Source organism: Silurus aristotelis (genome assembly GCF_946808225.1).
Source record: "Silurus aristotelis genome assembly, chromosome: 10".
Classification (NCBI taxonomy): domain Eukaryota; kingdom Metazoa; phylum Chordata; class Actinopteri; order Siluriformes; family Siluridae; genus Silurus; species Silurus aristotelis.
In genome coordinates this window covers 7,302,954-7,316,477 of record NC_139583.1, presented here as the reverse complement: position 1 = coordinate 7,316,477, position 13,524 = coordinate 7,302,954, and the positions used below count along the sequence as shown (strand labels likewise).

The 13,524-nt window shown below is 34.4% G+C and overlaps 2 protein-coding genes across 3 annotated transcripts in view; one reads left to right on the top strand and one right to left on the bottom strand.

The window, feature by feature from the left end:
• The window catches only part of mapk8ip2 (mitogen-activated protein kinase 8 interacting protein 2), a 44,422-nt gene that overhangs the window by 12,038 nt on the left and 18,860 nt on the right, over positions 1 to 13,524 (top strand). For both annotated transcript variants that reach the window (XM_083551737.1, XM_083551738.1), the window contains one exon: positions 12,011 to 12,116. In XM_083551737.1, coding sequence (XP_083407863.1) covers positions 12,011 to 12,116 — 106 coding nt within the window. The remainder of the gene's footprint in view (positions 1 to 12,010; positions 12,117 to 13,524) is intronic.
• Positions 5,318 to 8,513, bottom strand: LOC310732715 (gastricsin-like). Its single transcript, XM_083553331.1, has 9 exons — positions 8,446 to 8,513; positions 8,154 to 8,298; positions 7,962 to 8,079; positions 7,713 to 7,831; positions 7,012 to 7,211; positions 6,741 to 6,857; positions 6,404 to 6,557; positions 5,709 to 5,804; positions 5,318 to 5,597 (listed from the first exon to the last, which is right to left on the bottom strand). Exons 1-9 carry the CDS (start codon positions 8,499 to 8,501, stop codon positions 5,439 to 5,441), a joined length of 1,164 nt encoding a protein of 387 aa, XP_083409457.1. The 5' UTR covers positions 8,502 to 8,513; the 3' UTR covers positions 5,318 to 5,438.

Genomic DNA, 13,524 nt, shown 5'->3' with positions numbered 1-13,524 from the left:
ACAATGCCAGGCGAGACTGATAAGACACACAAATAAAATTAGAACCAGTAATGGGATGGAGCCAAATCTCAAGTAAAGGACAAAAAAAGAAATTAAATCAAATGCCTCCTAATAAGCTATATGTATTATTATTATTATTATTATTATTATTATTATTATTATTATTATTATTATTATTATTATTATTGTTTTTCTAATGTAGTCTCTTTAAAAATGTCCCCAAAATGAAACATTTTATATTAGTATTATTTAGGTATGGTTAATAAGTCTGATCTGATGACAAATCCAACTATAAATGTACTGTTTACTCCGTAAAGATTAAACCATTTAACAGTGTACTGCTATATGACAATAATCTGTTGGTGAAATGCATGCTGACACGAATCAATATTTCTCTTACAACCAAAGCATTTATGCCCTGTTTATGGCAGATGTTTCTTAAGTATTTCACTTATATCACACCAGTTTATCATTATTTAAAATTTTTGTATACAATTTTCTATGATTTTTCTTTTAAACTGTTTATTGTTGTAATTAATATTGTTGTACTAACATTTGTGAGATTGGTTAGTTCATAACACTGTACATGAGTTTAGAGAAAAGACCAGTACAAGAACGTGCCATGCTAACAGTCAATAATAAAAGTGAAAGAATAAACATTTAATATATCATATTTTATTTATTTTAACAGATCTTTTTTGATTTTTATTTAATTACCTTTTGATTTTGGGACATGGACCCAGTGCTTCCACAATACAAGGCATTTTGAAAGCGTATTTTATCTTCTGTATCTCAGTGGAAAATAATTATATGTTAATCTTGTCTATGATTGCATAAGAGCTTAAGCAAGGTCACTGCTATCGCTGTATACTTTCTTAAATGCCTTGCCAAAAAGAATCATATCCATTCTCTTATCTTTATCATAAAGGGAAAATCGTAGCCGTTATCAGAAACAACACAAAATAGAAAACCCAAGGTTATTGTTTATAGACTTTCCCAGTTTTAACAGGAATTAATGTTATTTTGACTGCTTTGACTGAAAGTTTTATTTTAAATAGAACAATAATCACCATCCCTAGTTGCAGGTGTTCCCTGTGTAAATACCAGCCATTCAACAAAAATAGCCTTCATAAACTCTTCACTCACAACTCCATATATTTTAAATGCAATTAAAATATTAAGTACCTCTCCTAAATGGTCATGCATGTATGTCCAGTTACACTGCCCATCACTCCAAGAAGAGGCAGGTGATTAGACAGTTAATTGACAGAAATTAAATTTTTTTTATCACACAAAATCTGAATACATTGTAACTAGAATGTGACATTTCCTTAAGAAAATGTTAGTGGTACTGGACAGATCAAAACCCATTACCGGATGTGCTACGTCGACTGTGCGAGGTCACATGTAAAGGTTAACTGTAAATGTAGAATGTGTTTACGACATATAGAACCTTATATATTGCAAGATATGTTGGAGATATGAATGGCCATACAGCAAAAATACATTGCCCAAACTTTCTTTTATCTTGTTCAGTAGATGTAGAAGGGCTAAAACCTATTAATCTTGCTTAAGATAGGTAGCTCTAAAAAAAAAAAAAATACACAAAATGAGCTGCCAGAATGTGTGCTGGATGACTTTATGCACTCATGAATTGCTTAACACAGGGTTACTCCAAAAGCCCTGATGCGTATTTTTAAGTAACAACACTGGTTTTTAAAAAATGAGGGCCAAGGATGAAGGACTATGGGACACCATAGTCTTATTTTAATATTACTAGTTTTGGGATTTTACTGCCAAATATCAGAAATCAGACTGATAAAAGGAAGTGTGCATGTTCTGGGTCACCCAAGCCTGCATGAAAATGACAGTAAACCCTCTCATATTCACAGAATTTTTGTCAAATTACTAAATATCATGATGATCGTTAGTAGCTCAAATGTTGGTATCTTCTAGTTGCCCTAAGAATCTTTAAAAAATTCGGTATGGCTGTTGGTGTTTACATAGTCAGGACAAAGCCTACCTCATTGTTACTGTGGTCATACACAGAAACGAGGTAGATTTTTACCAAAAATCATTAAAGGATGGTTGTTCAGAGAATACAGGTTGGTGTGGTTTAGATGTTTATTGTGCAGTAGTCACACTGGTTCTCCAGTATACTGATTAAAATCTTAATGTTTTTACTGTTTATCTCAATATTGATTAAAACCTGTGGGTGCACTGTGCAATATTTGAATATTACATCCAACAGCATGTAAAAGACATGCTGTTTGACATGCCTACAGTCCACAGCAGATAACTGTATCACTTTTGCAATCATAGTATGTTTGTAAAACCTCCTGATGTCAGTGTTTCTAAAGCAGTAATGTGTGTTAGAGTTTCAGAGAAATTTATTGTTAGTCCACATATTGAAAATGGCTGCATTAAAGGGCACTTAGTGTGGTGTGCTGATACTGATCACGCCATTGTAGAATGAACAACTTTGTCTTGGTTTAAGAGGTAAGGTATTTGACTTGAATCATCATATGTGTATGGTAGATGAATGCACTTTGAATATTCTTTGTCAGGACTGCTGCATGTTAAGACATTTCACATTATTTGATACAGTAGTTTCCTCTGACAGGATCAGACATGCCAAAAGGACAATTAGGCTCTTCAGGGTGATTCTTTTGATCCATTTAGCTGCATGTACACACAGATTATTCTCACAGTGTGACTCTTTAATGCAGTAATGCTACTGCTTTATTCTCTGATGGCAGTAGGCCTCCAATAAACATCCAGCAAAAGCCCCGGACTGTACTCAAGGTAATACTGATTAAACAAACAAACACGGTATATGGCAATAATGGGAAATAATTAACCCTTAAAACACTACAAAGCAATAGGTACACCGTAATTATTAAATGTGTTCCAAACTATTACCAAGAACCTCAGAGTGGTGCCAAAGCACCTAACGTAATCTCACTTACAAATGTACACTATATGAACAAACAATATGTAAATTTTTAAAGTCAGATACTGATGTAAAATAAAGAAGCCTGGTGTGTAATCAGTGTTAAAAATCATCCCAAATGTGTTTAATAGTGTTGAGGACGGAGCTCTATAGCAGGCCACTCCAGATCTTCCACTCCAAATCATATAAACCTTATCTTCATGGAGATTGCTTTGTTCACATGGGCATTGACAGGTGTAAACATGTTTGGATCTCCCAGCTCAAATGAAGGGAAAATGTAGTGCTACTGCATTAAAAGAAATCCTATGACATTGCATGCCTCGAAAATGAGCAGAAACATTTTGTGAAAGAACCTCATATTGCTGGAAATCATGTGGCCCAAAACTTTTTCCCATATACACTCCTCGTTACTAAGCGACCACTCCCTGTGTATATTAATCAGAATGTCGACGGCCATGCTGCCTCTACTATTCGTAGATGGCCATAATATTCCCCTCTGGACTCAGGATGGCAGAGGTTACAGAACATTCTGGGTCAGTGCATTGGTATAGTGGTCTTGATGCTAAAGAAGTGCACAAGCCCAGCAGAGAGGCAATTGTTCTCTGAGGTGGTGCTGCAGAATTGGGTGGTTGTGGTTCACTGGGTAAATCTTTAGCTTACTAAATAGAAAGTTTAACCCCAACATTAGCCAGCAGCCACTCTTATGCCCTTAAGCAAGGCCCTTAGCCCCCTTTTTTGGATGATGATCACCTCTAGGAGCAATAAAGCATTAAGCTCACCCCACATACCCTGATGGACCAGATGGTTCTGGGGTAACGTGTGAGTAAACTCAGACATTCTACTTAAAGTTTCGTAAAAAAAAAAAAAAAAACTAAAAACCTGATGAGGGACTTTGATCTCACTGTGTACCACTAGGTTCAATCTGTAGAATGTTCTACGTTTCACAATCTATGGTGGTATGACTGTAAGGAAAGTAGTTACAGAGCAGATCTTCTCTGTCAGTGTAGCTTGACTGCGGTACCATCCATCTGACAAAAAAACAAAACAAAAAAAACAGCATACGGCGGGGAGAAACCCAGTGAATTTAATTGATCATCTCCAACTTTACACTTTTGTTTCTAGGCAATAGTGTGACATAAGTTTGACATTATCATGAAGACATTATTATGAGCATGTTTTAGACTTGAAAAAACAAGGGTGACACCCTCACACTCTAGAAACACTTTAGAAATGCTTTTTATACAGTGAAGTGCATTTATATATTAAAACATATTTTTAATATAAACATATATTTATATTAAAATCAATCAATCAATCAATCAATCAATCAATCAATCAATCAATCAATCAATCAATCAATCAATCAACAGTTTTACATAAGTAATAATAATTACACACACATACATATTTATATTTATATATATATTTTTTTACTTACTACGTTTTGCCACTTTATTTATACTTTGGTTGAACATTATTTCGAAATCTTTTTGGCCAGTGATGTCCAGTGATTCCCCATTGCTTTTTTACTGTTGCCTGCAAGAGCGTTCATAAATGACCTTATGTTCTTAAACTCTGATGTTTCTTGAAACCATATTTGATATATTTTTTGTATTTTAAAAGATACTAAACTGCAACATGATATAGACAAGGTTGTTAGCTCTATGTATTCTGAATTGCTGTAAAACCTAATAAGAAAGAACACTACTGTTTATTATTTAATGATGTTGAATTATGGATACATTTGATTTTTTTTTGGATCATGATCATACTTTACAAGAGATTTGCAATAGGCTTTCATTATAAGTTAAATACTTAATTTAGATTTTTATAACAAAAATTAATTCTGAAAAGCATTATTTTTGATGAAACAGGAAAACAAATTTGGATCAGTATGCACTACCTTTAAATCAAACCTTAGCTAAATTTGGATGGATTTTATTAATATATGCTCAAGAAAACCCAGTACAATGTTCAATTTGTGTCCAGTCTACTTTGTACTACATAAAAACCCTTTATGTTATACAAATACACAACTATTAAAGAGGTTCCTGTGTGGAGCATTCCCAATTATTCTTAGGAGATTACAAGTTCGTCTCACTGTTCGAGCCATCCAAAGCCTGGGGTCCGAAGAGCAAAATTGGCCTGTAAATAAGAGAACACCAGCCAACTGCATGTGTGAGCTCATGTATGTGGAACTGGGCAAATAGATCTTTCCTCCAAATGTGTGTTAAAATATACAGCATTTTGAAAAGGTGTGTGCTTCATTCAACTTGGAGGAACTTTTTATGCTTTCTGGTTGGTAGTGATGATGTGATTTTCAAAAAAACTAAAAAACTAGAGACAAGGTTTGCATGATTTTATTTGACTTGAATTGATAGCTGAATAGTTTAAAATCATTGTAATATAATTTAACATAATAAATGCATGCACTGATGCTAAGGAAACTGTGGATTCTTTTTCTTCTGTAGAGTCGTGATGTTGTTCAGACAGCCTGGGCAAAACCCACCTGGTTGTTTTCACGATCATACACAGAATAGTAGACCCTAAGGAAGACATCACCAAAGATCCAGAGAGGCTGGTTGTTTTGAGCAGGTAGATAGGTGGGGTAGATGTCAACGATGCAGTAGCCACTTTGATGCTCCTATGAACATATGCACAAGGTAAAAAGGCTTTTGAGTTCCCAACTGTTTCTTAGAAAAGCATAATTTTGTATAAGCTTTTGGTGTACAAACAGTAGGGAAGAGGAACACACTTGGATATAGGCAGATGGAGCCAGAGGGAAAGTTGATCCACTGATGGTGAAGGTCAGAGTAGGGAGATTGCCAACCTTGCTACAGTCCACAGCATACTGTAAAACACAGTGAAGCAGATGTTTAGGCAAAGATAGATTTGTTGGAGGGACAGTCCATGAAGATATTTAGGTCACCTGGCAGTAGCAAGGCATGTGACTATACAGTTGAATATAAAGCAGAAAAGACCTCTTGTTGCTCCATTGAATAATCGATATTTGGAATATTTTAAATGACTAAATTCATACTTTGTTTTGATATCACATTGGTTGTCATTGTTATTTATTTTTATTTGTTCTCTAACAAACTCTTTCAGCAACATATGTGTTTATATTGAGATGATGTGATACTTGCACACAGGTGGAATTCATCAGTGGTTTTCGATTGCAAAACCAGTTTAAAGGTTTATAGATGGTAAATACTGAATAAATTTATCGTGATTGTTGTGTTATATGTATAAATAATTGTAACAGCCTGCCTTTTAATATTATATAGATTCATTTCATATAATGCCAAAAAAGCTATTTTCAAGTTTTAATTGTAAAAAGATTAAAGGTGAAAAATGCTATGGTCTGTCATTGTGTGTGTGTGTGTGTGTGTGTGTGTGTGTGTGTGTGTGTGTGTGTGTGTCTGTGTGTGTCTGTGTGTCTGTCTGTACCTCGCCATAACTATTCTGCTGTGCCCCAATATACTCCATCAGTGAGGACATGACAGAGCTAGGAGCAGTAAGGCTGGGGGTGCCGGTGTCCACAATGGCCTGGCAGCCACCATACTGAGAGCACCAGCCAGTCTGCTGTCCTGAAATCTGGAACCTGAGCCAGATTAGCATTCATGATTAGAAAAACAAATTCATTCTGTTGACCTATGAACTTGAGACATGGCAGGAATGATTAGTACATTGAGTGCAAACAAAAAAATGAAAAAAAATAAAAGGATGGTCACTGATTATATAATTAGTAATGCATAAAATAGTAGCCATGCCGAGTACCACTTACTCCTGAATGCCGATCTGCCAATAGGTCTCAGCAGTCACAGGTGTCCAGTATATCTGACCCTGATACATGTTGGTGTCCACAGCACCGAAAGAAACCTCACTGCCGGACTGTCCATAGCTGAAAAATCACTGAATGTCAGGTTAAGCTATCAATTCCAATCACAACAATAAAGAAAAACACTTTATAGTGTATGCATTTTTATAATATATCAGTCACATTATTTAGACTGTAATGCTTTTTTATTTTATTATGTATAAAATCTCCTGCTTACGGGCTTAGATAGAATCCGAAGAGGTTTTGTTGAAGAAGACCCTGCTGCATCATGTTGTCCATGAGGGGCATGGCATTGGCGATAGAAATAGATCGGTAGGCCAGACCAAGTATTCCATCAAATGGGGCCATCAAAAAGGTTTGGCTTGGCTCATTGGTGCTTAGACCAATCACCTGGTTGGGGACTTGGATGCCAGACAGCTAACGAATGATGATAATGATGTTAACTATCCCTTTATCTTTTTAGTAGATCAGCTGTCATATATATATATATATATATATATATATATATATATATATATATATATATATATATATATATATATATATATATATATATATAGTGAACCCCCGATTCTCATTTGGAACCTAGCTAACATCAAGTTGCGGATTATTGAAAAATTCGTAGGAATCCGCAGCGGGACCGAATGTTCAGGAACGTTAGGAATAACATTTTAAACTTTGTTTTTGCTAACAAATTCTGTAAAAATGTTTAAAACACATTATTGTATTAAAGTTACATAATGTACTAAAGGGGCTGCAGGGGTGCGTCCAGAATTTGCAGATTTTTGGAATTCGTGGGGGGTCTTAGAACATAACTTCCACCAGTTCCGGGGGACCACTGTATATATTATTATTATTATTATTATTATTATTATTATTATTATTATTATTATTATTATGTTTTACTACAACACTCACAGTGACCGTGTCATAACCAAAAACCCCACTTATAGATCCAAATCCATAGGCCAGGTAGAAGGTTTGGGAGGTGTTCTGGTAGGTGGAGGACTGCTGAGGATTAAACTGGGGGTGTGCAGCTGTGGAGAGAAAAGTCACAGCTTTGTTGTAAATATCTATTTTGCACTGTCTGCAATGCTCATAGCGTTAAACCATGGTAATAGTGTTTCTAATGCAGTAATGCACCACCGTATATAGAGACAAACTTACTGCATGCCTGGGTGCTGCAGTAGACAGAGTCAACCCAAAAATTGGATGAGCCTGTGTCAAAGAGCACTTGGAAGGACTGGGGTGGTGTGCCAACACTGATAACGCCGTAGTAGTATGTCTAAAACAAACACAAGTGTTAAACTGATTTTATACTCTGGCTAAAATCAGAAATAAGGCCTGGATGTGACTTACATCAGCATAGTTTGTCATAGGGGTTATGGTGGAAGTAGCCAGGACCTCTGGAGACTGGTACTTAAGGGCTGGATCAGTGTAGGGCAAATGAATGCCCTTCTCTCTCAAACGTTCTCTGATGGACTTGCCCTTAATCAGCGGAACCCTGCACATAGGGCGAAAAATTTATCTATTGTCTAAACATCACATGAAATCAACACTATTTACATAATTGACATAATTACTGGGAAAAAAACGAGAAGTTAGAGAATGCTAAGTGTCATTAACCAAATATCTGAAACTTAGAGCTTACTTGATGGCTGCCTCTGAGAGGATGAGACAAGCCATTAAGACGATCAAGCTCTTCATGGTGATTCCTCTTCTCCGTTTACCAAACACACGAACCATTCACATGGCATTAACCTTTTATATGTACATGCACCAGGTGCATATCCCTCACACCCAAACACTTTCCACCAAAGAACCTTTATTCATGATAACGGCGATAAGACGAACAAGTAAGATACGCACCAGTTATGTGATAAAATACTGTGAGAATGCATTCAAAATAAATAAATAAATAATTATAAAAAAAATTATATTATAACTATTTAATTATCATATTTAAAGATATTTGATAAATAAATCCTTACTAGAGTCTGAACTTCATTTTAAGCAGGAGAGTGGGGTATAATAAAAAAAATACTTCATACTAAATTTTTTTTATTAGAATAGAACAAAGCGTTTGGGTTCATGTGGTTACAGACAAATAATCAAATACCGGATGTAGCCCAATTTAGAGTATAAGCATATTCGGTACTCTGTTGATCATTTTCCAATAATATTATGTCCTAAAGTTTTAATTTCCCTATATACCAGTGCCAACATTTTTGTATTTTTCTTAATTAATCACACAGCTTGCTTTTTTAACTGTTTATAGTTACATTGAAATTAGTCAGTCATTTCCAAATATATGAAATTTATAATTAACATCCATAATATACAATTTTTTATTAGTTTACTAATATTAGTATTACATTAGTATCACAAGACCGAGGTAGCTGTAGAAACAGTACTTCTCATGAGGAGGTAATTTGAAGAAAAAAAAAAAGTTTCATATCTCAGTGGAAAATAATTATGTTAATCTTTCCCATTAGTATGTAAGAACTTTATCTTGATTACTGCAATCAAGGAATCGTTTCCAAATTACCAAAACTGTTTTTTTTTTATCTACAACATAAGTGAAAATTGTGCCAACACAATACCAAAACCCCAAGGTTATTTCTGTTTATTTACATTTCGTTTTACCAGTTACCACCATGTTAGCTCTCACACATGTGCCAAGACACATCCACAGAACTGTGGAATGCCCATGTAATTAATACAGGTATTAATGATGCTAAAGAGATGGCAACTTTCATTAACACTATATATATATATATATATATATATATATATATATATATATATATATATATATATATATATATATATATATATATATATATATAAACTTGTTTTATTAAAAGTAAAACAACTTATCTGTCAGAGAGCCCTACAGGGAAAGTTACTCTACTGTTGTTGGAGAGTAGGGAGGTTGCAGACTTGGCTACAGTCCACAGCATTGCTGCAGAATACAGTGAGAAGGATGTTCAGGCAGAAACACGAGTTCCTGAGTTGTGAGCAGATTCTGTGAGGATAATCGGCCCTTGGCTGTAGTCATCTAGCAGCTGTAATGACCTTCAATTGAAAAGAAGTTCTTTAAGACTAAGATCTTGCAATTTAAGCTTAATAACTGCCATCAAGTGTTTTCAATACAGATGTAACACCAATCAATCTGCACTGGGCCAAATGATGCATGAGATAAGACAGGTAGTAGCTGGTGCCAGTAATGCTGGAGGCACTTATGTTCATGTGCAGCCATTATACTAAAAGCTCGAGGCAGCATGGTGTTCTCCAATCCAGAACATGAGCCAGATTTAGATTGTCAGCCATATTCAAAATTAAGACATGAGAAAAAACATGGCACAGCGATTCTGACAAGTTAGAGGAGATTTGTGAATGGTCATTGAACTAATTGTCATATTCTAGTTGATGGCCGTTATAGACATAAACTGAAATAGTGGGCTCTTTCCTTTTGTCATCTGTCATTGCTTTTAATACAATAGAATCTGCATGTTGATGCAAAAATCTAAACCCATCAAACAGGCTGATGTTTTTCTAATCACAACTATCCAGTTTTAATGAACATGTAGTCTTAGATTCCGATTCTTGTTATTGTCCAATGCAATCTTATTCTGATGTAGCACATCCACTTCAAGTATCCAAGGATTCCACTTAAAATTTAAATTTTTGGCCACTGAACTCAGTGGATGGTTTATTTATTTATTTATTTATTTATTTATTTATTTATTTATTTATTTATTTATTTATTTACACCAGTTTGTAGAAACTCTAAAAACTGTTGTGCATATAAATCCCAGGAAATCAGCAGTTCCTGAAAATACTCAAAGCAGTCCATCTGGCAGCAACAATCATGTCCCAGTCAAGGTCACTGAGATTATTTTTTTCCCATCATGATAACTATCATGGGTATTGACTAAATCTCTTGAACTGTGTGCATGATTTTAAGCATTGCATTGCTGCTACATGATTGCCAAACAATTTTATTTACATAAAGTTACGATAAAAAGATTAAGTTTGGCCTGTTCCATTGTCAAAAATCTATTTTTACATTAATAAACAAAACCTTTTCTAATGACATTGCAAAAAATACACAATTGTATTTAGTAAATGCATATATCTAAGAATTATTATTTATTATTAATTAGTAAGGTAAATTATTTAAAATATACTACTTTTAAAATTGAAATCTATCTTAATGTTATCTGTTAAGTTATAAACCTCAGTTTTATTCTTGATGCATTATATGTTATTGTCCATTTTGTTATTTTAGGAAATTCTTTTAATAAATAGATATTTCAATAAATCATCTAACAGTTTTGATTATTAAAAAAAAATCCTTGCTAATAGAAAAATTGTCAAATGCATTTTCAACTCGGGAAAAGAATGAGGGCTGTCTGAATTCGGCTTTTCAATGCAATCAGTATATAATATAGAATAATGATGTGTTTATTAAACCACCATGATGTGTTTGCATTGTGAATGATTCACATATTAGATAAAATAATTGTGCATATTCATAGTTTATTTTACAGATCATTTTCAAGTAAGATGTTTCCAGGCAGTAAATTGCCACAGATTTCTCTCTATATACACATATATGTATGTATATATGCAGTGTATATGCCTCTCTCTGTAGGTTTTATGCCTGAGATGGTCGGGGTGTGAAAAGCTGCATTGCAGCATTCCACTCAATGGAATGGAGTAGAACTGATGTGATCTGTATAAGAGCAGTTGCTGTAGCCCGTTGCTTTCTGTTATTGCCCCGAGCGATCACACAGATGCTGTCCTCGTTTAGCAGCATGCTAACCTATATAACATCACCTAACAGCAACCCTAAATGAGTGGTACTGATAAAAATTCCTAAAATCCTAGTAATAGATATTTGTGGGCAATTGGGTAATGTCCTTTTTATGTTCAGGTCAGATAGATTTAAATAGTTCAATAGTTTTTTACCTGCGTATATGTGTATTTGTGCTGGTTAAGTCTGGTTAAGTGGCTTTGGCAATAATGCGGAAAGAAAAGTTTTGTCTAGATAGTGTTATATAGGGCTTGCTATATGTTATGCAACCCTAAATATATAGGCCCTAGTTTAGGCTGTGTATGTGTTGTAGATAGTATTTTTTGTGTTGTGTAAAAAACAAAGGACATGCTAAAGGACCTTATAATTTGGATTATTTGTTTTTTGTCTGCAGGGCAGCACATGACATCAGTCTAGAGGAGTTTGATGATGAAGATCTGTCTGAGATCACAGACGACTGTGGTATCGGCCTCAACTATGACTCTGATCCCTATGAAAAGGTAAATTGCATTCTATTCTATTCTATTCTATTCTATTCTATTCTATTCTATTCTATTCTATTCTATTCTATATTTTAACATTATTATTATTATTATAAACAATTAAACATTAAGGGGTTTGCTGATGTAGGAAAATAATTAACCATGTAGCATTGGACACTGAAGTTGATCATTTTCTGAAATATTTCTTGTACACCCAAACATTTTGCTAACACCATATTTTATTTAAAACTCACCAATCTATTTATAATTACATTCAATTTTGTGGAATATTCACTAAACAATTTGCTTATTACTTATTGCAGCTGTAAACAGTTGTTCTGTTTCTCATTTTCTCTTCAGGTTAATCAGATTGAAACTCGCCAAAGTATTCATTTTTACTGTTGCCGGAACTCATTTAAGAGAAACCCATAGATAAAATGTTAATTAAATCATAAATTAATAATAAAGAGAAAGGTAAACAGCAGTTGAATACAAATTGTATGTAGATAATAAATATATAGAGTTATGTCAAAACTATAGCGAAGGAGTAATAAAAAAAAAGTGACAAATGGATAACTTGTTGAAAGAAGCTAAATGGTAGATATACAGTAGATAGACTGTAGGGACTGTTCGGACAATATTATATAAAGTAGGTAAACTGCAGTGTTTTTCTCGATGTTAAAGATACTATTAGGCAGACATGGCGAATATTCAGCTTGCTGTGTTAGTGAGTCTGTTAGTTTAGATATGGCTGAAAAAGTTGTGTGGACGGAATAAATCCAAAATGTCTCAACGTTATATCCTATGACTCAGTGTGCACATTCGCTTAGTCGTGATAAGTAGATATGTTTTGAACTGGTTAGATCAATGTGGGTGGAATCAAAACCTCTAAAGAAATAATAGTCAGAGATCCAGGGGGATGGAAATCCAATTCCTCACTCACCAAAGACAGATGATTATGAGCTTTTTGGATTTGTAAATTTTTTGAATGGTGAGGTGTTTTTTGTGAGTCTTTTTATTCGGTCATTTGCTGCTGATTGGTCAACCACTCACACCGCTTCAAGGACAGAGCAGAGCAGGAAACTGAATTTCTGTCCATTTACAGAACCATAAAATACTTTGCATCATTTTTATAATGCATTAAGACCAAGCATGACACTGACCAAGCATAACATTATGGCATTATAACATTTTGACAGATGAAGTAAATAACACTGATTATCTCTTAATAATGGCAGATTTTAGTCAGTGGGATATATTAGGCAGCTAGTGAACATTTTGTCCTCAGAGTTGACGTGTTAGAAGCAAGAAAAAATCGGCAAGCGTGAGGATTTGAGTGAGTTTAACAAGGACCAAATTGTAATGGCTAGACGACTGGGTCAGAGAATCTCCAAAACTGTTCTTGTGGGGTGTTTTCGGTGGTACA

Coding starts and splice junctions, on each gene's coding strand:
- LOC310732715 (XM_083553331.1), bottom strand. CDS start 8,501: ATGAAGAGCTTGATCGTCTTAATGGCTTGTCTCATCCTCTCAGAGGCA. Junction 8,299..8,445: donor CTCTCAGAGGCAGCCATCAA/GTAAGCTCTAAG, acceptor CCCTATGTGCAG/GGTTCCGCTGATTAAGGGCA. Junction 7,832..7,961: donor CTGCAGCACCCAGGCATGCA/GTAAGTTTGTCT, acceptor TTCTCTCCACAG/CTGCACACCCCCAGTTTAAT.